This window comes from Hemitrygon akajei, chromosome 11, assembly GCF_048418815.1.
Source record: "Hemitrygon akajei chromosome 11, sHemAka1.3, whole genome shotgun sequence".
Lineage (NCBI taxonomy): Eukaryota > Metazoa > Chordata > Chondrichthyes > Myliobatiformes > Dasyatidae > Hemitrygon > Hemitrygon akajei.
The window spans coordinates 2,578,488-2,604,007 of record NC_133134.1 but is presented as its reverse complement, the minus strand read 5'-3'; the positions used below and the strand labels follow the sequence as shown (position 1 = coordinate 2,604,007).

Sequence of the window (25,520 nt, the reverse complement as noted above, 5' to 3'; positions counted from 1 at the left end):
CAAATAGCCCTCGGGACACCAAGGAGCAGATAAGCAGGCAGATTTCAGAATGGAGCAGGAAATGCAGGGTAGTAGTTATGGGTGATTTCAACTTCCCTCATATTGACTGGCACCTCCTGAGTGCAAGGGGGATAGATGGGGCTGAATTTGTCAGGTGTGTTCAAGAGGGATTCCTGACACAGTATGTGGACCGGCCGACGAGAGGAGAGGCTATACTGGATCTAGTTCTGGGTAATGAACCCGGTCAGGTGACAGACCTCTTGGTGGGGGAGCATTTTGGTGAGAGTGACCACAACCCTCTTAGCTTCAGCATAGCTATGGAAAGGGATAAAATCAGATGAAATGGTAAAGTGCTTAACTGGGGAAGGGCTAACTTTGAAGGGATGAGGCAGGAACTAGCGAGAGTAAATTGGAAACAGATGTTCAAAGGGGAAAGTACAGAAGTAATGTGGGAGAAGATCAGGGACCCAGTTGAGTTGGGTTCAGGATAGGTTTGTCCCACTGAGGCAAGGAAAAAAGGTTATGAAAAGGGAACCATGGCTGACGAAACATCAAGAGGAACCCGTCAAGAGGAAAAAGGAAGCATATGTTAGATATAAGAAGCAGGAAGTAGGAGGGGCTTATGAGAAATATAGGGTAGCCAGGAAGGAGCTAAAGAAAGGACTTAGGAGAGCTCGAAGGGGGCATGAGAAGGCCTTGGCATGTAGGATTAAGGAGAACCGCAAGGTGTTTTATGCGTATGTGAAGAATAGGAGGATGACGAGAACGAAGGTGGGACCGCTAAAGAATAAAGAGGGCAACATGTGCCTGGAGGCGGAGGAGGCTGGGGAGGTCCTAAATGAATACTTTGCTTCAGTATTCACAAGTGAAAAGGATCTTGATCAGGATGAGGTCGAAGTTGAGTGGGCCTGTGTGCAGGACAGTGTGGAGATTAAGGAAGAAGTGCTGGATCTTCTTAAAAACATTAAGATTAATAAATCCCCAGGGCTGGATATGAAACACCCCAGGATGTGGTGGGAACTGAGAGAAGAGATTGCAGGAGCATTGGCCATTATCTTTGAATCCTCCTTGGCTGCAGGGGAAGTGCCGGAGGACTAGTGAATGGCAAATGTAGTTCCCCTGTTTAAAAAAGGTAATAGGGAGAAACCTGGGAACTATAGACTGGAAAGTCTTATGTCAGTGGTATGCAAACTACTGGAAAGGATTCTTAAGGATAGGATCTATGAGCATTTGGAGAATACAGTCTACTCACGGATAGTCAACATGGCTTTGTGAAGGGAAGATCGTGCCTCACGAGCCTGATTGAGTTTTTTGAAGAGGCAACAAAAGAAATTGATGAGGGTAGGGCAGTGGATGTGGTCTACATGGACTTTAGCAAAGCATTTAACAAGGTCCCTCACGAAAGACTCATCCAGAAAGTCATGAGGCATGGGATAAGTGGAACCTTGGCTGTTTGGATAAAAAATTGGCTTAAAGGAAGAAAGCAGAGAGTAGTTGTGGAAGGAAAGTATTCTGCCTGGAGGTTGGTGACTAGTGGAGTGCTGCAGGGATCTGTCCTGGGACCCCTGCTTTTTGTGATTTTTATAAATGACCTGGATGTAGAGGTGGAAGGATGGGTGAGTAAGTTTGCAGATGACACAAAGATTGGAGGAGATGTGGATGGAGCTGCAGGTTGTCAAAGGTTACAAGAGGATATAGATAGGCTGCAGAGTTGGGCAGAAAAATGGCAGATGGATTTCAATCCGGGTAAGTGTGAGGTGATGCATTTTGGAAGGACAAACCAGAAGACTGAGTACAGGATTAATGGTCAGTACTTAAGAGTGTGGATGAACAAAGGGACCTTGGGGTTCAAATCCATACATCCCTCAAGGTCGCTGCACAGGTTGATAGGGTAGTTAAGAAAGCTTATGGGATGCTAGGCTTCATTAATAGGGTGATTGAGTTCAAGAGTAGAGAGGTCATGTTGCAACTCTACAAATCTCTGGTCAGACCGCACTTAGAGTATTGTGTTCAATTCTGGTCACCTCATTATAGGAAGGATGTGGAAGCAATGGAGAGGGTGCAGAGGAGATTTACCAGGATGTTGCCTGGTTTGGAGAACAAGTCATATGAAGCAAGGTTAGCAGAGCTGGGATTTTTCTCTTTGGAGCGTAGAAGAATGAGAAGGGACTTGATAGAGGTCTACAAGATTATGAGAGGCATGGATAGGGTGGATAGTCAGTACCTGTTTCCCAAGGCACCAACAGCAAACACAAGAGGACATATGTACAAAATTAAGGGAGGAAAGTTCAGCGGAGACATCAGGGGTAAATTTTTTTTTACACAGAGGGTTGTGAGTGCCTGGAATGACTTGCCAGGGATGGTGGTGGAAGCTAAAACATTAGGAGTATTTAAGAGCCTCTTGGACAGGCACATGGATGAAAGAAAAATGGAGGGTTATGGGGTAGTGTGGGTTTAGTACTTTTTTTTATGGATTATATGGGTCGGCACAACATGGAGGGCTGAAGGGCCTGTACTGTGCTGTAATGTTCTATGGTTCCTTAGAGAATCAGAGTGGACAGCTATGTGTGGAGCCAAAAGAGATGGGGAGATTTTGAACAATTTCTTTTCTTCGGTATTCACTAAGGAGAAGGATATTGAATTGGGTAAGGTAAGGGAAACAAGTAGGGAAGTTATAGAAACAATGATGATTAAAGAGGAGGAAGTACTGGCGCTTTTCAGGAATACAGAAGTGGATAAATCTCTGGGTCCTGGCAGGATATTCCTTAGGACCTCGAGGGAAGTTAGTATAGAAATAGCAGGGGCTCTGACAGAAATATTTCAAATATCATTAGAAATGAGGATGGTGCTAGAGGATTGGCGTAATGCTCATGTTGTTCCATTGTTTAAAAAGGGTTCTAAGAGCAATTATAGGCCTGTAAATTTGACGTCAGTGGTGGGTAAATTAATGGAAAGTATTCTTAGAGATGGTATATGCAATTATCTGGATAGACAGGGTCTGATTAGGAACAGTCAACATGGATTTGTACGTGGAAGGTCATGTTTGACAAATCTTATTGAATTTTTTGAAGAGATTACTAGGAAAGTTGACAGGGGTAAAGCAGTGGATGCTGTCTATATGGACTTCAGTAAGGCCTTTGACAAGGTTCCACACGGAAGGTTAGTTAGGAAGGTTCAATCGTTAGGTATTAATATTGAAGTAGTAAAATGGATTCAACAGTGGCTGGATGGGAGATGCCAGACAGTAGTGGTGGATAACTGTTTGTCAGGTTGGAGGCCGGTAACTAGTGGTGTGCCTCAGGGATCTGTACTGGGTCCAATGTTGTTTGTCATATACATTAATGATCTGGATGATTGGGTGGTAAATTGGATTAGTAAGTATGTAGATGATACTAAGATAGGTGGTGTTGTGGATAATGAAGTAGGTTTTCAAAGCTTGCAGAGAGATTTAGGCCAGTTAGAAGAGCGGGCTGAATGATGGCAGATGGAGTTTAATGCTGATAAGTGTGAGGTGCTACATTTTGGTAGATCAAATATAAGGCATACATGGTAAATGGTAGGGCATTGAAGAATGCAGTAGAACAGAGTGATCTAGGAATAATGGTGCATAGTTCCCTGAAGGTGGAATCTCATGTGGATAGTGATGAAGAAAGCTTTTGGTATGCTGGCCTTTATAAATCAGAGCATTGAGTATAGGAGTTGGGATGTAATGTTAAAATTGTACAAGGCACTGGTGAGGCCAAATTTGGAGTATTGCGAACAGTTCTGGTCACCGAATTATAGGAAAGATGTCAACAAAATAGAGAGAGTACAGAGGAGATTTACTAGAATGTTACCTGGGTTTCAGCACCCAAGTTACAGAGAAAGTTTGAACAAGTTAGGTCTTTATTCCTTGGAGCATAGAAGGTTGAGGGGGGACTTGATAGAGGTATTTAAAATTATGAGGGGGATAGATAGAGTTGATGTGGATAGGATTTTTCCATCGAGAGTAGGGGAGATTCAAACAAGAGGACACGAGTTGAGAGTTAGGGGGCAAAAGTTTAGGGGTAACACGAGGGGCAACTTCTTTACTCAGAGAGTGGTAGCTGTGTGGAACGAGCTTCCAGTAGAAGTGGTAGAGGCAGGTTCGATATTGTCAGTTAAAGTAAAATTGGATAGGTATATGGACAGGAAAGGAATGGAGGGTTATGGGCTGAGTGCAGGTCGGTGGGACTAGTTGAGAGTAAGTGTTCGGCACGGACTCGAAGGGCCAAGATGGCCTGTTTCTGTGCTGTAATTGTTATATGGGAACATGAGGGGGAACTACTTCAGAGGGTGGTGAGAGTGTTGAAGGAGTTGCCAGTAGAAGTGGTGGGTGTGGGTTTGATTACAACATTAAAGAGAAGTTTGGGTAGATACACAGATGGGAGGGGTGTGAAGGGCTATGTCAATGGGACTAGGCAGATTAATAGTTCAGCATGGACTAGGTGGGTCAAAGGGCCTGTTTCTATGTTGTAGTGTTCTATGACTATGATTCTTAGATCCAAATTTGTCTACATATATAAGCTTTTGTGTTTTTTTATGCTGCATTGGATCTGAAGTAAATCATTCTGTTTTCCTTTACATTGAAAAAAACAATCAAGAATCTTGAATTTGGTTTGTCAGATGGTCAGGTGCTCAGACTGTGAGAGTTTGAAACAAAGACATGGTTACCAGGGACCAGTCATTGAAAAGAGAGAGGTGTAGAAAATTCACCTCCGAGGTGAGTGGCTGTCTGGCGATTCCTGTCTCAGGGTGCTCTGCAGGTTAGATCTTAGGAGTTATTTAACATAAATGTATATTTGAATGATGAGGAATTGAGAAGTGTGTGGAACTGGCAGGAAGATGAGACAAGGCCTGGGGCAGTTCCACCACAGTCCTATTGAATGATGGGGGAAGGCAGGATGGGCCAAGTGGGTGCCTTCTATTCCCTTGCATTCTCATGGCTCCTGAAAAACTCCAGACTGAATTTGATGGAAAAATGCAGATTTTTGCATAGAACCACACCCAAACTACATGGTACAATTAGAAAATAGAACAAGCCCTTTGCCCCATCAGATTTGTGCTGAACACGATTCCAAATTAAACTAATCCCATCTGCCTGCACGTAACCCACATCCCTTCAATTCTGTCTCTCTGTCTGTCCAAATGCCTTTTAACCAATGCTCACATATCTGCTTTCACCACCACCCATCACTTCATACAAGAGAACTTGTCCCACATGGATTTAAGGTGAGAGGGAAAATGTTTAAAGGAGATAAATTTTCTAATATTTGAAATTTCTGCTCTGAGGAAATTTACCGTCCCTTTGCCTCTTATAATTCTCAGCTTCGTCAAAGTTTAAGCATCGAGCGCTACAGCACAGTACAGGCCCTTCAGCCCACAATGTTGTGACAACATTTTCAGCCTATTTAAAATCAGTCTAATCCTTCCCCCTACATAGTTCTCCATCATTTTATCAACAATGTGCCTCTTTAATATCCCTAATGTATCTGTAAATCAGTTTGTCAAAACTCTCCCTGAAGCTAATACTCTCCAGTTTCAGCAGCACCCTGGTGAGCTATTTCTGCACCCCCTGCAAAACCCCACATGCTTGCTTTAATGGGGCAATGAGGACTGCACAGCAGGACCCAAATACAGCCAGACCTAAGTTTTACACAGTTGTAATATGACTTCCTAATTAATACACTCAGCCAATGAAAAGCCTGCCAAATGCCTTCTTTATCACCCTATCTACCTTTGTTGCCACTTTCAGAGAGAAATTACCTTGTACCGCAAGATCCCTCTGTACATTAGTGCTCTTGCGGGTCTTACCATTTACCATACACTTTCCTTTCACATTTGACCTTTCAAAGCTCAACTCCACGTGCTTGCCTGGATTAAACTCCACCTGACATTTCTCCACCTGTATTCACAACCGGGCCACATCTGCTGTATCCTTTTACACAAACACAAGTTTCTACAGATGCTGGAAATCCAAAGCGACACACACAAAATGCTGGAGAAACCTAGCAGGTCGGGTAGCATTTATTGAGGGCAATAAACTCGTGATGAGACCCTTTATTAGGCCTGGAAAGGTACCGCAACCAGAAAAAGAAGGTGGGGGACGGGAAGGAGTACAAGCTGGAAAGTGATGAGTGAAACCAGATGGGGGGAAGGTGGGTGGATGGGGGAGAGGTGATCGATGGCAGAGGTAAGGGCCTGAAGGAGGAATCTGATAGGAGACGACAGTGGACCATGGAAAAAAGGAAAGGACAAGGGAAATCAAAGGGAAGTGTCAGGCAGGTGAGGAGAAGAGAAGGGGCTAGAAGGGAATCAAAACTGGGAATGGAAAGAGAGAAGGAGAGTGGCAGAAATTACCGGAAGCAGGAGAAATCAACGTTCATGTCCTCAGGTTGCAGGCCATTCAGATGTTGCTCCTCTGACCAAAGTGGCCTCATTGTGGTATTAGAGGAGGCAATGGACCAACATGTTGAAATGGCAATGGGGATTAGAATTAAAAATTAAGATGGCTGGCCAGAGGGAAATCCTGCTTTTTTGAACATGGAGCAATATACTGGTGGAGTGGAAACCTCGTTCTTTGAAAAGAAAGGACCGCAGATATTTTAGAATGGAAAGCCTCCATCAGACCAACTTGATCCACCTGATCCTGCTAAGGCAATATTCCTAACCAGCCACACCACCACATTATGACAGCATTGCAAACCTTGCTCCAGCTCTCGTACTTGATAATTAAGATTCTGCAAACTTACCCTCAGCTCCACTTCCTTTCCCAGTAAATCAAAGACCGTAGCTCCTTTAGAGGTTATTTCGGAGGCAAGTTGTCTTGCAGCCTTCAGATCTGAGATCTGTGATGAGTCAGAAGACTGTGATGCAGCAAGCAACTTTCATAAAATGTAATTACAGTAAAGCCATCAGCAATAAATCCCTCATCTGGGCTGACTGGGATGTGTGTGTGTGTGTTTTACACAGTGCTAGGGGAACAGCAGCACATACAAAATGCTGGAGGAACTCAGCAGGCCAGGCAGCATCAATAGAAAAGAGTCATCGACATTTTGGGCCGACACCTTTCATCAGGACTGGAGAAAAAAGATGAGTCATCAAAGTAAGAAGGTGGGGGGGAGGGGAGGAAGGTAAAGGTGAAACCAGGAGGGGGAGGATGAAGTAAAGAGCTGGGAAGTTAATTGGTGAAAGAGATACAGGGCTGGAAAAGAGGAAATCTAATGGAAGAGGACAGAAGGCCATGGAATAAAGGGGAGGAGCACCAGAGAGAGGTGATGGGCAGGTAAGGAGATAAGCTAAAAGAGGGAAATGGAAATAGGGAATAGTGAAAGAGAGGTGCGGGGGGTGGGGAACCAATACCAGAAGTTCAAGAAAGCGATGTTCATGCCATCAAGTTGGAGGCTAACCAGACAGAATACAAGGTTACAAGGTATTGCTCTTCTAACCTCAGTGTGGCCTCATCACAACAGCAGAGGAGGCCATGGGCTGACATGTTGGAATGGGAAGTGGAATTAAAATGGATGGCCATTGGGAGATCCCACTTTTTCTGGCAGATGGAGTGTACGTGCTCAGAAAAGTGACCTCCCATGTGGGTATGCAATGTTGAGACTGAACTATGGCAACACTTATGGGCTGCCCTGCACAATCCCTACTGATTTGATTTGATGCAAACAAAGCACTTTGATGTACTTATAACGAATAAAGCTCATCTTTTCCCCTCCTTTAACATCTTCTTGTTACAAAGGAAGGAGGTACAGAAGAAGAGCTTGTTACACAAGAAAGGTACAGAAGCCTGAAGACACACAGTGTTTTAGGAAAAGCACCTTCCCCTCTGCCATCTGATTTCTGAATGGTACATGAAACGAAGACACTACCTCCTTATTCCATTTTGCACAATATTTAATTTTATAACTATAATTTTTCATATTGCACTTTACTGCTACCACAAAACAACAAATTTTACCACATATGTCCATGATAATAAATCTGACTCTGTTCCTTTTACTGAAGGTTTGGTTCAGCAGCAGAAAGATTTAGGTAAATTTAGAGCAAGTGAAGTATGGCTGACCAAGTTCCACCTACACTGCTCTCAAATGAGAATCACAAGAGATTCTGAAGATGCTAGAAATCACACAGAAGGTGCTGGAAGAACTCAGCAGGCCAGGCAGCATCAATGGAAATGAATAAACAGTTAATGATTTGGGCCGAAACCCTTTATCATGACAGAACTTTCTCTTCACCATCTACACCTCAGACTTCAACTACTGCACAGAGTCTTGCCAACTTCAGAAGTTTTCTGATGACTCTGCCATAGTTGGATGCATCAGCAAGGGAGATGAGGCGGAGTACAGGGCTACAGTGGGAAACTTTGTCACATGGTGTGAGCAGAATCATCTGCAGCTTAATGTGAAAAAGACTAAGGAGCTGGTGGTGGACCTGAGGAGGGCTAAGGTACCAGTGACCCGTTTCCATCCAAGGTGTCAGTGTGGACATGGTGGAGGATTACAAATACCTGGGGATACGAATTGACAATAAACTGGACTGGTCAAAGAACACTGAGGCTGTCTACAAGAAGGGTCAGAGCCATCTCTATTTCCTGAGGAGACTGAGGTCCTTTAACATCTGCCGCACGATGCTGAGGATGTTCTACGAGGCTGTGGTGACCAGTGCTATCATGTTTGCTGTTGTGTGCTGAAGCAGCAAGCTGAGGGTAGCAGACACCAACAGAATCAACAAACTCATTCATAAGGCCAGTGATGTTGTGGGGGTGGAACTGGACTCTCTGACAGTGGTGTCTGAAAAGAGGATGCTGTCCAAGTTGCACGCCATCTTGGACAACGTCTCCCATCCACTCCATAATGTACTGGTTAGACACAGGAGTACATTCAGCCAGAGACTCATTCCACCGAGATGCAACACTGAGCGTCATAGGAAGTCATTCCTGCCTGTGGCCATTAAACTTTACAACTCCTCCCTCGGAGTGTCAGACACCCTGAGCCAATAGGCTGGTCCTGGACTTATTTCCACTTGGAATAATTTACTTATTATTATTTAATTATTTATGGTTTTATATTGCTATATTTCTACACTATTCTTGGTTGGTGCAACTGTAACGAAACCCAATTTCCCTCAGGATCAGTAAGGTATGTCTGTCTGGAAAAGGGGGCAGAAGCCATGGCCGAAAGAGCTCACCTTTGACCCCAAATCAAATTTGAACTTGGAACTCTCTTCTTCAGTGTCGTCATCTCTGTCCATTCGCTTTGTTTTCATGGCATTGTAGAGAACGGTGGTAACCTTTAACAGCTCCTTCACTGCATAACCATCAGCCTGGTACAGTTTCTTCGTGTTGAGTTTAATGTGAGCTTTAGTAGCCTGTTTTGGAGTAAACACAAGCACAAGCTGATCCATTTCACACTTTGGAAGGGCGTTGCACCGCTCTGTAGTACAAATATCTTCAATCTCACTCTGAGAGCTGTTTACTCACCATGAACTGAGCTACAGCTTTGATGAAGAAAACCCGATCTTGCTCTGTATCCACATCTGTTGGGATATCTGTCTGAGGTTCATACCTGGTAGCAAAGCCCATACATCATTAATTACTAACTACAACCCACCATAACCTCCCACATCCAGGACACTCAGGACGTCCAGCAGTGGCACAGTAGCTTAGCTATTAAGAGTAACACTTTACAGCGCCAGTAACCTGAGTTCAATTCTGCCACTGTCTGTAAGGAGTTTGTACAATCTCCCCATGACTACAAGGGTTTCCTCTGGGTGCTCTGGTTTCCTCCCACATTCAAAAGGCATACAGTACGGGTTAGGGTTAGTGAGTTGTGGGATGCTATATTAGTACTGGAAGCATGGTGACACTTGCGGGCTGCCCCGCAGCACATCCTCAGTCATTGACGCAAATGAGGCATTTCACTGTCTGTTTTGATGTACATGTGACAAATAAAGCCAATCGTTAAATACTCACCAAAACCTGAGCTCTTCAAACAAGCAACATGGCCTCCAACTTATCTTAAAATAGGTCAAAAGGCTGTCATAACAATGTGGGCCAAATGGCCTGTACTACATTACAGAAATAGGCTTTTCAGCCCATCTATTCCATACTGAACCATTTAAACTGCCTAAATCCTATTCTGTGTTCTCAAACCTCTATAAAGCAGTTTTCAGAATTATCTGTTCTGCCTTTTCTTAAGACCTTAATAACTAAATAAGTATTTAAATCACCCTCCTCTCCTGGGATGCTGATCTTCTATTGGGTTTTAGTGTTTAGGCTACCCCTTAGTAATTACCAAACCAAATAACCTCACTCAGTCAACACCAATCCTGGTGCTAGGATCCAGGACATCACAGACCAATTGCAGGGAATCCTCAAGGGTGAAGGTGAACAGCTGGAAGTGGTAGTGCATGTCGGCACAAATGACATCGGGAAGAAGAGGAAGGACATTCTGCAACAGGACTTCAGAGAACTCGGAAGAAGGCTGAAAAGCAGGACTTCCAGGGTGGTTATCTCTGGTTTGCTTCCAGTTCCTCGTGCTGGAGAGGGCAGGAACAGGGAGATAATGGATCTGAATGTGTGGCTGAGGAACTGGTGCAGGAAGCAAGGATTTACATTCTTGGACCACAGGGATCTGTTTTGGGGTAGGGATGAATTGTACAAAAGGGACAGGTTGCACCTTAATAGGCGGGGGACCAGCATTCTGGCAGACAGGTTTGCCACTGCAACATGGATGTGTTTAAACTAAGTAGTGGGGGGGGGAGGGAATGAACTGGAAATATAAGGATGGAGTTAAAGGGAAAGTGAAAATAAGAAAAGTTAAAGGACAACAGAATCAATGGAGTAGAAAGCTCAAGAAGAGATCATACAGTATGGCCAAGTGAAATAGGAATTGATATGAAAGGAGAGGGGAGTAACGAATTAAAAGTATTATATATGAATGCACTAAGTAGAAGGAATAAAGTAGATGAGCTTGAGGCTCAGTTGGAAATTGGCAAGTACGATGTTGTGGGAATAGCAGAGGCATGGCTTCAAGCGGACAGGGCCTGGGAAATTAATATTCAAGGATATACATCTTATCAAAAGGACAGACTGACTGGTAGAGGGGGTGGGGTGGCTCTGTTGGTAAGGAATGAAATTCAGTCCCTTGCGAGGGGGGACATAGAAACAGGGGATGTAGAGTCAGTATGGATAGAACTGAGAAATTCTAAGGGTAGAAAGACCCTAATGGGAGTTATCTACAGGGTCCAAACAGCAGTCTGGATGTAGGGTGTAAGTTGAATGAAGAGTTAAAATTGGCATGTCGCTAAGGTAATGATACAGTTGTCATGGGGGATTTCAACATGCAGGTAGACTGGGAGAATCAGAATGGTACTGGACCCCAAGAAAGGGAGTTTGTGGAGTGCCTCCGAGATGGATTCTTAGAACAGCTTGTACTGGAGCCTACCAGGGAGAAGGCAATTCTAGATTTAGTGTTGTGCAATGAACCGGATTTGATCAGAGACCTTGAGGTAAAGGAACCATTAGGAGGTAGTGACCGTAATATGATATGTTTTAACCTACAATTTGAGAAGGAGAAGGGAAAATCGGATGTGTCAGTATTACAGTTGAACAAAGGGAACTATGGAGCTATGAGGGAGGAGCTGGCCAAAGTTCAATGGAACAATACCCTAGCAGGGAAGACAGTGGAACAACAATGGCAGGTATTTCTGGGAATAATGCAGAAGGTGCAGGATCGGTTCATTCCAAAGAGGAAGAAAGATCCTAAGGGGAGTAAGGGGCGGCTGTGGCTGACGAGGGAAGAAAAGGGCAGTATAAAAATAAAAGAGAAGAAGTATAACATAACAAAGATGAGCGGGAAACCGGAGGACTGGGAAGCTTTTAAAGAGCAACAGAAGATAACAAAAAAGGCAATACGCCAAGAAAAAATGAGGTACGAAGATAAACTAGCCAAGAATATAAAGGAGGATAGTAAAAGCTGCTTTAGGTATGTGAATAGCAAAATAATAGTTAAGACCAAAATTGGGCCATTGAAGACAGAAACGGGTGAATTTATTATGGGGAACAAGGAAATGGCAGACGAGTTGAACAGGTACTTTGGATCTGTTTTCACCAGGGAAGACACAAACAATCTCCCAGATGTAATAGTGGTCAAAGGAACTAGGGTAAAGGATGAACTGAAAGAAATTTATATTAGGCAAGAAACGGTGTTGGATAGACTGTTGAGTCTGAAGGCTGATAAGTCCCTGGGACCTGATGGTCTGCATCCCAGGGTACTTAAAGAGGTGGCTCTAGAAATCGTGGATGCATTGGTATTCACTTTCCAATGTTCTATAGATTCAGGAACAGTTCCTGCTGATTGGAGGGTGGCTAAGTGGTGGGAAAGATGCTGGAGTCAATTATAAAAGAGGAAATTACAGCACATTTGGATAACAGTAGAAGGATCAGTCCGAGTCAGCATGGATTTATGAAGGGAAAATCATGCTTGACTAATCTTCTGGCGTTTGTTTGAGGATGTAACTATGAAAATGGACAAGGGAGAGCCAGTGGATGTAGTGTACCTGGACTTCCAGGAAGCTTTTGATAAAGTCCCACATAGGAGATTAGTGGGCAAAATTAGGGCACATGGTATTGGGGGCAGAGTACTGACATGGATTGAAAATTGGCTGGCTGACAGGAAACAAAGAGTAGTGATTAACGGGTCCCTTTCGGAATGGCAGGCTGTGACCAGTGGGGTACCGCAAGGTTTGGTGCTGGGACCGCAGCTGTTTACAATATACATTAATGATTTAGATGAAGGGATTAAAAGTAACATTAGCAAATTTGCCGATGACACAAAGCTGGGTAGCAGTGTGAAATTTCAGGAGGATGTTATGAGAATGCAGGGTGACTTGGACAGGCTAGGTGAGTGGGCGAATGTATGGCAGATGCAGTTTAATGTGGATAAATGTGAGGTTATCCACTTCGGTGGCAGGAACAGGAAGGCAGATTACTATCTAGATAGATAGATAGATAGATAGATACTTTATTCATCCCCATGGGGAAATTCAACTTTTTTTCCAATGTCCCATACACTTGTTGTAGCAAAACTAATTACATACAATATGATATGCATCTAAATCAATATCTCAAAAAGCATTTATAATAGCTTTTAAAAAGTTCTTAAGTCCTGGCGGTTGAATTGTAAAGCCTAATGGCATTGGGGAGTATTGACCTCTTCATCCTGTCTGAGGAGCATTGCATCGATAGTAACCTGTCGCTGAAACTGCTTCTCTGTCTCTGGATGGTGCTATGTAGAGGATGTTCAGAGTTTTCCATAATTGACCGTAGCCTACTCAGCGCCAATGGAGTCAAGTTAGGAAAAGGGGAAGTACAACGAGATCTAAGTGTTCTTGTACATCAGCCAATGAAAGCAAGCATGCAGGTACAGCAGGCAGTGAAGAAAGCTAATGGCATGTTGGCCTTTATAACAAGAGGATTTGAGTATAGGAGTAAAGAGGTCCTTCTGCAGCTGTATAGGGCCCTGGTGAGACCCCACCTGGAGTATTGTGTGCAGTTTTGGTCTCCAAATTTGAGGAAGGACATTCTTGCTATTGAGGGAGTGCAGCGTAGGTTCACAAGGTTAATTCCCGGAAAGGCGGGACTGTCATATGTTGAAAGATTGGAGCGACTGGGCTTGTATACACTGGAATTTAGAAGGATGAGAGGGGATCTGATTGAAACATATAAGATTATTAAGGGATTGGACACGCTGGAGGCAGGAAGCATGTTCCCGCTGATGGGTGAGTCCAGAACTAGAGGCCACAGTTTAAGAATAAGGGGTAGGCCATTTAGAACAGAGGTGCGGAAAAACTTTTTCACCCAGAGAGTGGTGGATATGTGGAATGCTCTGCCCCAGAAGGCAGTGGAGGCCAAGTCTCTGGATGAATTCAAGAGAGAGTTAGATAGAGCTCTTATAGATAGCGGGGTCAAGGGATATGGGGAGAGGGCAGGAACGGGGTACTGATTGTGTACGATCAGCCATGATGACAGTGAATGGCTGTGCTGGCTAGAAGGGCCAAATGGCCTACTCCTGCACCTACAGTCTATTGTCTATAACAGTAAAAACTTTTCAGCTAAAAGCAACTCAAACCCTTTTACTTGCTGCTGTTGGGTGGGCCCACAAAACAAGATAATTTACCAGATAATTTCCGATGGCCCATACAGAAAGATGAACCAGCAAAAATCCCAACAAAAAGGAACTAAATACACTCAATGCGCTTAAGAGTCAATAAGACCTAGGAACAAAATTAAACAATTTGGCCCATCAAGTCTGCTCTGCCATTTCATCTTGACTGATCCATTACACTCTCAACTGCACTCTCCTGCCTTCTCCCCATAGCCTTGAGTCTACCAATTACTTTCAAAATTTAGTTTAATGATTGAGCTAAACTAAATATGAAAAATATTACTGCCTTCCTTGGAAGTTGGCAAACAGAACACTGGCAAGGATGTAGGGTGGTTAGAGTACAAAGTGAGTAGTTTTGCTAGATTGTACAAGGCTTATGTACTGTTACGAAGGTGAAGCAACTCTGAGGGGCCGAAGGGTACAAAGTCGCCCCCTCCTTTTTGAGAATCGCAAGATCGCTATTATTTCGGGTCTGAGACCCAGGAAATGAGAGAGAGACATCCAGAATACACAAGGTTTGGAATGTGTCCTGACATCAGCGGAACGGAACCACTGATAGCGGCCATTGTCTCTTGGAGAAGGAATTGTGTATTGAGTACTGTACTATTCATTGAAACCCCTCAGGGGACAACCAGAGTGGTCTGGTTGAGGGATTGCATCATCCCAACCTGATTGACATCTGAGACCCCGTGAGTAAGGATAAAAGAGGGGTCTGGGGAAACACCCCTTTAGACGCACCAGGAGAAATGCTAGAGATCCCGTGACAGCGTTTTATAGCGAAAGCCGGTGGGGGCTCGTGTGCGTCCTCCCTTGCCTGGGTGGCGGGCTCACCACAGAAAAACGGTTTAGCTAAAGGAGAGGTCACAATTGAATGGCCACGACAACGAGACACCTGACAGATCGAAATCATAAAGGAAGGTTGGACAAACCCGTAGCGGTAAATGTTCCCATTATCTCTCTCTCTCTCCAACAAAGTGCAACACAGCGACAACCAAAAGACGGCAGCTTGTGGAACTGCAGTGAACTGTATATTTCAATCGGACAATACATTATCCCCTAGACAACGATACAGCTTATTTCTTATTGATTATTGTTATACCCGCACTTTTAGGTTTAGTATTGACGACGTATATTATCTGTATATTTGCATTGATATTATTTTTGTGTATTTTTACTAATATATACTGTTAAAAATAGTATCATCAGACTTCAACGGACGTCTCTATCCTTGCTGGTGAGTAACCCAGTTACGGGGTTCGTAACAGTACAAACCAGGATGAGGGAGCAAATTACTTCATACTAGCTACTTTGCACTGGCTTCCTGTGTTTTTTTTAGAATTGATTTTAAAATTCTCCTACTTGTTTTTAAATTTCTCAATGGTCTGGGACCAGAGTACATCACAGAATCGTTTGTTTTATAATTCTGCTCAAGCTCTCAGATCTTCTTCTGCCAGTCTCTTACATTTAAACAATCTTCTTCAAAAGAGAATTGATAGGTCAGCTTTTTTGAGCTACACTGCTAAAGTGTGGAATTCAATACCTAAAACTATAAGTGATGCAGTCTCAGTTGATACTTTTAAACATCATCTCAAAACCTATTTATTTAACCTTGCTTTTAACTGACATCTTATCATCTTTTATTTTCATGTTTGCACTTTATCCCATTGTAAAGCACTTTGAACAACATTGTCTGTATGAAAGGCACTCTACAAATAAGCTATTATTATTATTATTATTAATAAATGTAAGGAAGATGTTGTGTTAAGTACTGTGTTGACTGTGAACCTGAAGGAGATTCAGAGCAGGTTGTTGAGTTGTGAGGGAGTTGTCCTGTAGGAAGTGTGGCCTGTACTCATGGAAGTGTTGACGGGTTAGAGGTAGCCTTCTAATGACATGAACTGTCCCAGAGGAAATAACATTGTAGATGGCAAGAAATGATTCCTTTAGGCTGTTGAATTTAGGACAGGAGTTCAATCTCATGATGAGGCTCAGTATTTTTGGTCTGAGGTAAGGAGAACGTTCTTCGCCAACCAGTCATAAATGTTTGGCGACTCTGCCCTCCGCTCACGGACATGTAAGACACAGTTTCTTTCTGTCCGCCTTTAATCTCTCCCTTTTCTGACTTAAACTTTGAAATTTCAACTTTACTCAGTCGGATCTGTACAGCAACAGTTATAATTATGGCTACTCTAAGAAGCACCAAAAGGAACCCGGACCCAGGCAACAGAAAGCCTAAAAAAGCTGACAAATTCTCAGAGGAACCCCCCTGGGTGAAGAGATTAGAGTCTCAAATCAGCAGTATCGGCACTGAAATAACTCAACTAAAAGAGAAATTTGAAGGAAAAATTGACTCTCTGAGCCTTGATCTTAAAGAAGTTAGTCGAAATGCGGCTGACCTTTCTTCTCATTTGGAAAAGGCTGAACAACGGATCGTCAATCTGGAAGCTCGGTCACGTCGGAATAATATTTGAATTGTTGGATTAAAAGAGAAATCAGAATCAGCCGACACACTGGATTGTTTTGCAAAAATGTTTCAGTCTTTATTTCCGGAGGTTTGTTCGCAACCTCCAGATATTGAAATAGCTCACAGAATCGGTGCTTTAAAACTCTTGGATCAAGGTAAAAGTAGACATATTGTGCATTTTCTCCGTTTCAGAGACAAAGATTGCATTATTAAGCTTGCGAAAAAACAAAGGTTGTTTCAATTTCAAGGTTCGGAGATTGCTTTTTTGAAGATTTTCCATGCGAAATTGTTAAGAAGCGTGCTGGATTTGCATCGGCCATGAAATTAGCATATCAAAAAAAGCTCTTTCCATTGCTCCAATATCCAGCTAAATTAAGGCTTTTTGTGAAAAAGTCTGGGGCTCGTATTTTTGATGACCCAGCCAAAGCATTGTGTTTTATTAACTCTTTACCTGACGAATCTGATGACGAGTCTGAAGCCTGAAGTTTGAATAATTTACAACGGTTTGATTGTCTCACGGCGTAAAGAGTGATAAGATTGGAAGATTTGATGGTTACAGAAAGTCTTTACCTTAAAATGTATTTTTATCTCTGAAAAAGACTGGTTTGGATGGTTTTAACCTCAGAAGATATAATGGGAGAACTGTAGATAATTTTGAACCATCTAGAATTTCTTCTCTGCAGCATTTAAATAAACTAATTTTTTTTTGTTCCGTATGCTTTTGTAAAGATCTTTTAAGTAATTATTTGGATTTCCTTACATTTTAAAGCATATATGTCAAACTCAAGGCCCGCGGGCCAAATCCGGCCCGTGGTGGAATTATCTTTGGCCCGTGAGATAATATCTAATTACTATTAAAGCTGGCCCCAGTAATCGAAGCGCCTATGGCGTATGATATGGCTAATGCTGAGTTTATTCAGGTACCAGGTTTTCAGGGTTTTTAGTGTTTATTCAGCAGTCTTCTTCATAAGAAACAGAATTTGTAAAGTGAAACACTTTGTAGTTATAGCAGAGACTGAGACACATGAGAGCAGGCTGAAAAAACGGAGGCAACGAAAGCTGCATTCGCACGCGTCCGACTGATCCGGCCCGCATGAAGCTGCATTTTGCTCAATCCGGCCTGTGACCTAAAATGATTTGACACCCCTGTTTTAAAAATAGATTGGATAATTTAAAGATGGCGATTGTTTTTCTTTTGTGCAAATATTTCAAGAATTGTTTTGGATATGTTTTTCTTCCTTTATCTAATATTATGAAGGTTACTTTCAAAATTGAAGGTCATTTTGTTTTAAAAAAACACTTTCCTTCCAATTTAATTATATTAAGATATATGTCGACTGTAATGAGTTTTATGTTCGGTAGAGGGAGACAGAGATTAATTTTTTCATTTTTTTTATTTAGGTAGGCAGAGTTTGTATTCGCTTTCTATTCTTTTCTTGGGGCTTGCGTTGATCGATATCGACTTATTTCCAGGCCTTATAGTTTGGGTGGGGTTTTTATTCCTTTTTTTATCCCCATTATGGAATCCCGGAGCATAAGCAAATGATTATTATTGTCGTTCATCTCCTCCATTTTTGACTACCTTATCCTGACATGCGTCTAACTACTCTTTTTAGATACAAAGTCTTATGATGATATCTAAACAGTTAAATGTTTTAAGTTGGAATGTCCACGGTTGGAATCATCCTATTAAGCGTAAGAAAACATTTAAAATTATTAACCGATTCCAACCTGATATAATCTTTGCTCAAGAGACACATATCAGGTTATGTGATAAAAATCAATTTTTTTAATTTTGGAAGGATCCTCAGTTTCATGCAAACTCTCAGAGTAAAATTAGAAGTGTCTCTATTTTTATTGATTCCAATATCCCTTTTAATCAAGAGGATATTATAGCCGATATTAGTGGTAGATTTTTGATACATCTGTTCCTACAGTCTGGTTCCCCTCTCCCCTCATATCTCGTTTAAATCCACTGGAGCCTCTCTAGCAAACCTACCTGCAAGAATATTTGTCCCCCTCCAGTTCAGATGAAAACTGTCCCGCCGGAACAGGTCCCACCTTCCCTGGAAAACTGCCCAATTATCTATAAATCTGAAGCCCTCCCTCCTGCACCACGTCTTCAGCCATGTGTTGTTCTGCACTATCTTACTATTTCTAAACCCACCTGCACGTGGCACTGGTAGCAATCCTGAGATTGCTATCCTGGCGGTCCTGTCCTTTATCTTGGCACCTAGCTCCCTAAACTCAGCTTTCAGGATCTCCTCACTCTTCCTACCCACGTCATTGGTCCCTACATGGACCACGACATCCAGCTGCTCACCCTCCCTCTTTTGTTGCATTTGTTACATTATTGGCAAGAATGGCTATTTTATTAAAATGGAAAGTTACCTCTGCCCCTACATTAATTGAATGGTTTTCTCAAGTAATGTATGTCTCAGTTTGGAAAAAATTAGAAGTAGAACTTTTGATCCCCGATTTGATTTTGAGAGAAGAGGAGGCTCTTTTGCCAAATATTATCATTTGATTTGAATTATTTTATATGGTTTCCTTCCAATTTTATTTGATATAAATATGAATTGGCGACTGATGATTCTTTTTCTTTATATATATATATATATAGATGATGGTAACACATATTGCTCCGGGGGTTGATTCTTAATGGGGTTTTTTCCCCTTTTCTTGTAGTCAGTGGGTTTTTTTTTCTTAGTTAGATGGGGTTCTTTTTTTTCCTTCTTTTCCTTATATATAACATTATTTTTTCCATTTTTATATATTACGATCAGCTTTTTTTCTTCAGCTTTATTAATTGTATACATATTAATTTGTTGAAGTTTTGTATCATTTTATAGCTGTAGAAGATTATGTACCAATAAAAAGATTCTAAAAATGAAAATAAATGTTTGGCGTTCTCTTCCTCATAGTCAGAATATGAGGAGCTGTGGCCTATCCTGCTTCTTTTGATTTTTTGTTAAAACTCAGCCTAACTTAATCTGGAATATTGTGTGCAGTCTTGGTCACCTACAGGAAAGATAGCAATAAGATTGAAAGAGTACAGAGAAATTTACAAGGACATTGCTGGGACTTGAGATCCTGAGTTATAGGGAAAGCTGAATAGGTTAGGACTTTATTCCTTGGAGTGCAGAAGACTAAGGAGATGTGGTAGAGCTATAGAAAATTATGAGAGGTATCGATAGTGTTAATGCAAGCAGATTTTTTCCACTGAGATTGAGTGAGACTAGAAGTAGAGGTCATGGGTTAAGGGTTAAAGGGAACCTGAGGGGGAGCTTCTTCACTCAGAGGGTGGTGAGAGTGAGGAACGAGCTGCCAGTGGAAGTGGTGGATGTGGGTTCAGTTGCAACATTTAAGAGAAATTTAGACAGGTACATGAATGGGAGGGGTATGTAAAGCTATGATCTGGGTGTAGGTTGATGGGACAAGGCAGAATAAGTTTGGCATGAACTAGATGAGCCTGTTTCTACACTGTAGTGCTGTTTGATTGTGATTTACAATTCCACTCACCTGGGAAATTACTAACCTTTTAACCAGCCAGATGAGAATTTCTGCTACCAAAGGAAAGTTTGGAGTGCGGAAGTTTTCCATGGAGATGAGTCGAGTATATCCCAGAGCCCTCATCATTTCAGTAAAGTCTGAGGGGAAGAAATGATAACAGATAACGAGTGCTTCCATAACAGAAGATCAGTGCCCAGCTTGGAAAAAAAGCCACATAGTAGTCAGTACAGTATGGTTTGCTCTTTTGTGCGAGGACACACCAAAACTATCAAGGAGGAGGTATCAGAGCCTGAAGACATACACTCATCATTTTAGCAACAGATTCTTCCCCACTACCGCAATTTGTTAACTACTTATATATTTGTCATTGTAACTCAGTGTAATTTATGTTCTGCAATGTACTGCTGCTGCAAAACAACAGATTTTATAACATACGTCAGTGATAACAAACCTGACTCTGATTCTCATTGATTCCTGTCTGAACTTGTTCTCACATTGAATAACCTGGCTCAGTGCTATCATGTTTGCTGGGCAGCAGGCTGAGGGTAGCAGACACCAACAGAATCAACAAACTCATTCGTAAGGCCAGTGATGTTGTGGGGGTGGAACTGGACTCTCTGACGGTGGTATCTGAAAAGAGGATGCTGTCCAAGTTGCACGCCATCTTGGACAACGTCTCCCATCCACTCCATAATGTACTGGTTAGGCACAGGAGTACATTCAGCCAGAGACTCATTCCACCGAGATGTAACACTGAGCGTCATAGGAAGTCATTCTTGCCTGTGGCCATCAAACTTTACAACTCCTCCCTCGGAGTGTCAGACACCCTGAGCCAATAGGCTGGTCCTGGACTTATTTCCACTTGGCATAATTTACTTATTATTATTTAATTATTTATGGTTTTATATTGCTATATTTCTACACTAATCTTGGTTGGTGCAACTGTAACAAAACCTAATTTCCCTCGGGATCAATAAAGTTCGTCTGTCCTCTCTCTCTCTGCAGGTAAAAGATATACCAACAGGAAGCTCGGACCCAATGCAAGACTGCCTTTTGAGTGGTACACTGAACAATCTTCATTTCAATCCAATTTGGCCACCTACCTCAACTGTTTCTTGAGTTCATTTGAAAGTGGAACAAACTGCAGGTCCTTGGGACGTGGGTGAAAACAAAATCACTCAAAGGAACTCGGTTCCCCACCATCCCCCCATCTTCAATGCACACTTTTCTCCAAGAAAAATTATCCCAGTCTGACCGATCTCTCCTTGTAAAAGGAAAAATGGAGGGGTGTTTGGGAGGGAAGGGTTAGATTGCTCTTGTAGTAGTTTAAAGAGCCCTCTGAGTATATACAGTGGTGGGTGCCTGGGATGAGCTGCCAGGAGTGGTGCTGGAGACAGACAGATGTGCTTGAGGATCTTAGATAAGTACATGGATATGGACCATGTGAAATCATTTGGTTACTCAGGCATCATTAGCTTAATTAGTTCAGCATTGTGGTTAACACAGGCACGATGGGCTGAATGGCCTGCCACTGTGCTGTACTATTCAATGCAGCATGAGCCCAAGGCTTAGAAAACTATGAGGAGCATAAATAAGGAAGACAGTCACAAGTGCTGGATTCTGAGACTATTGATTTAAAGGAGATTAGAGGGGCAAGTTTTCCCACACCGACATTGGTGGGTGTGTGCATGGGCTACCAGAGGAAGTGTTAAAAGCAGGGACAATTACAATGGTGAAATGACATTTGGTTAAATAGCTAGGAAAGGTTTAGAGGAATGAGCCAAAGATGGGCAAATGGGACCAGCTGAAATGGACATATCTGGCTGGTATGGATGAGTTATGCCAAAGAATTTGTTTGTCTTGAATTCCTCTATGAATATCAAACACTGCATTTTCTGTCTGCATCAGAAGTCATTGGTCCATAAGAGCAGAATTAGGGCATTCAATCTATCAAGTCTTCTCCACCATTCCATCATAGCTGCAGATTATTCCTCTCAACTCTGTTCTCCTGCCTTCTCCCTCATAATCTATGACAAGAACCAATCAACCTCTGTGATAAATATATGCAATGGCTTGGACTCCACAGCCGTCTGTGACAAAGAATTCCAGAGACTAACCACCCTCAGGTCCTAGACTCCCCCACTATAGGAAACATCCTCTTCACATCCACTCTATCTAGTCCTTTTAATATTCGATAGGTTTCAATGAGCTTCCCCCTCATTCTTCCAAACTCCAGCAGGTACAGCCCCAGAGACATCAAACACTCCTCACATGTTAACCCTTTCATTTCTGGGATAAATCTTATGAAACTCCTCTAGAACTCTCTCCAGTGCCAGCACATGCTTTCTCAGGTAAGGGCCCCGAATAATACTGCAAGTGAAGTTTGACCAACACCTTATAAAGCCTCAGCATCAAAGCCTTGCTTTTTTACTTCAATCCTTTCTAAAAGAATGCTAACATTGTACTTTCGTTCCTTACGTCAGGAAGGAGTACAGAAGCCTGAAGGCACATGATTCAGGAACAGCTTCTTCCCTTCTGCCATCCGATGTTTAAATGGACACTGAACCCACTAACTCCCTATTTTTTTAATTTCTGTTTTTGCACTACTTATTTAATTTAACCATCACAGTAATATATAGTAATTGATTTTTTCCTATATATTTATCATAGATTGCATTGTACTGCTGCCGTTAACAAATGTCACGATATATGCCGGTGTTACTAAACCCGCTTCAGATTCTTACCACAGACTCAGCCCGCAAATTAACCTTCGGGAATCCTGCCCGAGGTCTCCCAGGTCCCTTCGCACATCCGATTTTTGAATTTTCTCCTCATTTAGAAAATAGTCTATGCTTTTATTCCTTCTACCAAAGTGCATGGCCATACACTTCCCGACATCTGCCACTTCTCGCCTATTCCCCCCGCCTTTCTGTAGAGCCTCCCTACTTCCTCCAAACTGCCAGCTCTGCTGGTGAACCCGGGCGCACTGAGGGATCTGTATTTTATAATTCACAATCTATTGTTCTCACTCCCGAGCCTCTCAGGAATGCGGATGAATTCGTCTGCAGTTTAACCTCCAGGCAACCCTGGTCATCAGGCCACTTGAAGTAGCCCTTTACCCCTGCCCACCCTCCTCACAACTTAAACCAAGCTGGTTTCTTACGGGAAATAAGAATCAAATATTAAAAAGCGTGCAGGTGCTGGAAAGGTAAAATAGATGCTGAAAACACTCAGCCCATCCCCCTCGGGCCTCTCGCCACGGGTGATGCCTGACCCGAGTGACGGTATCTCCAGATAGAGTAAACGCAGGCCCCAGTCCCCGACGTAATTCAGAGTCCGCGGCTGGGCAAGCCTGTAGCCTCTCCCGATCTCTTACTTCTGAGGTCTCGAAACGACATGACGACGGCCGCCGGGATCGGTCAAACCCCTCGCCCCACGCGATGACCGTCAGATCCCGGGTCCGGAGCTCCAGTTCGCTCTAAACAAGTTGCCAGCGGCTTCGCATCGGGAGCCTAGGCCTGGTTTCCATAGTGATCGGGAGGGGTGTGTACTTCCTCCGTAAGGCATTCTGGGGAGAGGCCCGCCCACTCCCATCTCGGATAATGAACTGATGACGCTAGGAAGGGAACGTCACAGGATACGCCATTGTAGTGGATAATGACGTCATTTATGTAACAAGACAACCTTATTTTATGAGGACGGCACGGTGGCTGGAGCGGGCACATGTCTGCTTTGTGACAGCATGACTCCTGCAGCTGAGTCAGGGCTGTCACCCTCATCCACACTGGACCCAGCCACCAGCCTCTCGCCTGGGATGGAACTCCATCAGAGGGACTTGCTGTCTGGCCTTCCCCCAAACAAACTGTGCTTCAGCCCACACTCTGCTGTATTTGGTTGGCTTCTTCGTGATTCTCCCTTTGGCCATGTGGTTCCACCATATGCTGAGAAGACTGTGGAGGTAAATGATCGATCCATCACACTAGACCATGCTGCACCTCCACTCCTCAAGCAAATTCCAATGAATGCCCTAAACTTACTTCAGCTTATTGTCATTCAATTGTGACGTGTACCATGCTATACGTGGGCGCCAACAGCATAGCATTTAGCACAAAGCTGTTACAGCTCGGGGCATCAGAGTCCAATTCCGATGCCGTCTGTAAGGAGTTGCTACATTCTTCCTGTGAGCGTGTGGTTTCCTTAGAGTGGTCCGGCTTCCTCTTACAGTCCACCAGCCTCCGGATCCAGCATATTATCCTCCGCAACTTCCGCCACCTTCAATGAGACCCCACCACTAAGCACATCTTTCCCTCTCTACCCCTCCCTGCTTTTCACAGGGATCGTTCCCTCCGCGATTGCCTGGTCCACACATCCCTCCCCATTGATCTCCCACCTGACACTTATCCCTGGAAGTGTAAGTGCTACACCTGTCCCTACACCTCCTCTCTTACCACCATTCAGGGCCCCAAACAGTCCTTCCACGTGAGGCAACACTTCACTTGTGAGTCTGTTGGGGTAATCTATTGCATCCGGTGCTCCTGGTGCGGCCTCCTCTACATCAGCGAGACCCGATGCAGATTGGGGGACCGCTTCGTCAAGCACCTCCGCTCTGTCCGCCACAACAGACAGGATCTCCTGGTTGCCACCCACTTCAACTCTGCTTCACATTCCCATTCGGATATGTCCATACATGGCCTCCTCTACTGCCATGATGAGGCCAAACTCAGGTTGGAGGAGCAACATCTCATATACCCTCTACCAGCCCCTTGGTATGAACATCGAATTCTCCAACTTCCGGTAATTTCCTCCCTCTCCCTTCCACCATCCCACTTTCACTCTGCCTCCTCTTCTAGATGCCTATCTCATGATTCTGCCTTCTTCTAATACCCATAGTGCTTTCCCCTTACATTCCTTCTTCACCTCTCCTGCCTATCCCCTCCCCCATCCGTTGATCTTTCCTCTGATTGTTTTTTCACCTGGCACCTTCCACCCTCCCCCCACCTTTATAGGGCCCCTGCCCCCTCCTTCTTCAGGCCTGACGAAGGGTCTCGGCCTGAAACGTTGACTGCTCGTTTCCACGGATGCTGCCCGACCTGCTGAGTTCATCCAGCTTATGTACGTGTTGATTTGACCACAGCATCTGCAGTGTACTTTGTGTTTCCTACAGTCCAAAGAGGTACTGGTTAGTAGGTTAACTGGTCATTGTAAACCCTCCCGTAATCAAGCTCGGGTTAAATATGTAGGTTGTTAGGGGGTGTGGCTCGTTGGGCTGGAAGGACTTGTTCTGCACTGTATCTTTAAATAAATAAATTTATTCAATACTGCCAAATGAAACAATGTTCCTGCAGACTAAG

The 25,520-nt window shown here is 43.4% G+C and overlaps 1 protein-coding gene across 2 annotated transcripts in view; it reads right to left on the bottom strand.

The window, feature by feature from the left end:
* cluap1 (clusterin associated protein 1) overlaps window positions 1-23,729 on the bottom strand; it is a 55,048-nt gene extending 31,319 nt beyond the window's left edge. The window contains exons 1-5 of one of the 2 annotated variants that reach the window (XM_073060028.1): window positions 23,546-23,729; window positions 20,195-20,306; window positions 9,506-9,590; window positions 9,214-9,393; window positions 6,771-6,866 (exon numbers count right to left, since the gene is read on the bottom strand). In XM_073060028.1, the coding sequence (XP_072916129.1) occupies window positions 6,771-6,866; window positions 9,214-9,393; window positions 9,506-9,590; window positions 20,195-20,306; window positions 23,546-23,567 (495 nt within the window). In that variant the 5' untranslated portion in view covers window positions 23,568-23,729. The remainder of the gene's footprint in view (window positions 1-6,770; window positions 6,867-9,213; window positions 9,394-9,505; window positions 9,591-20,194; window positions 20,307-23,545) is intronic. The other variant, XM_073060027.1, reaches the window with a different exon arrangement.
* Between the last annotated feature and the right edge of the window lie 1,791 nt (window positions 23,730-25,520).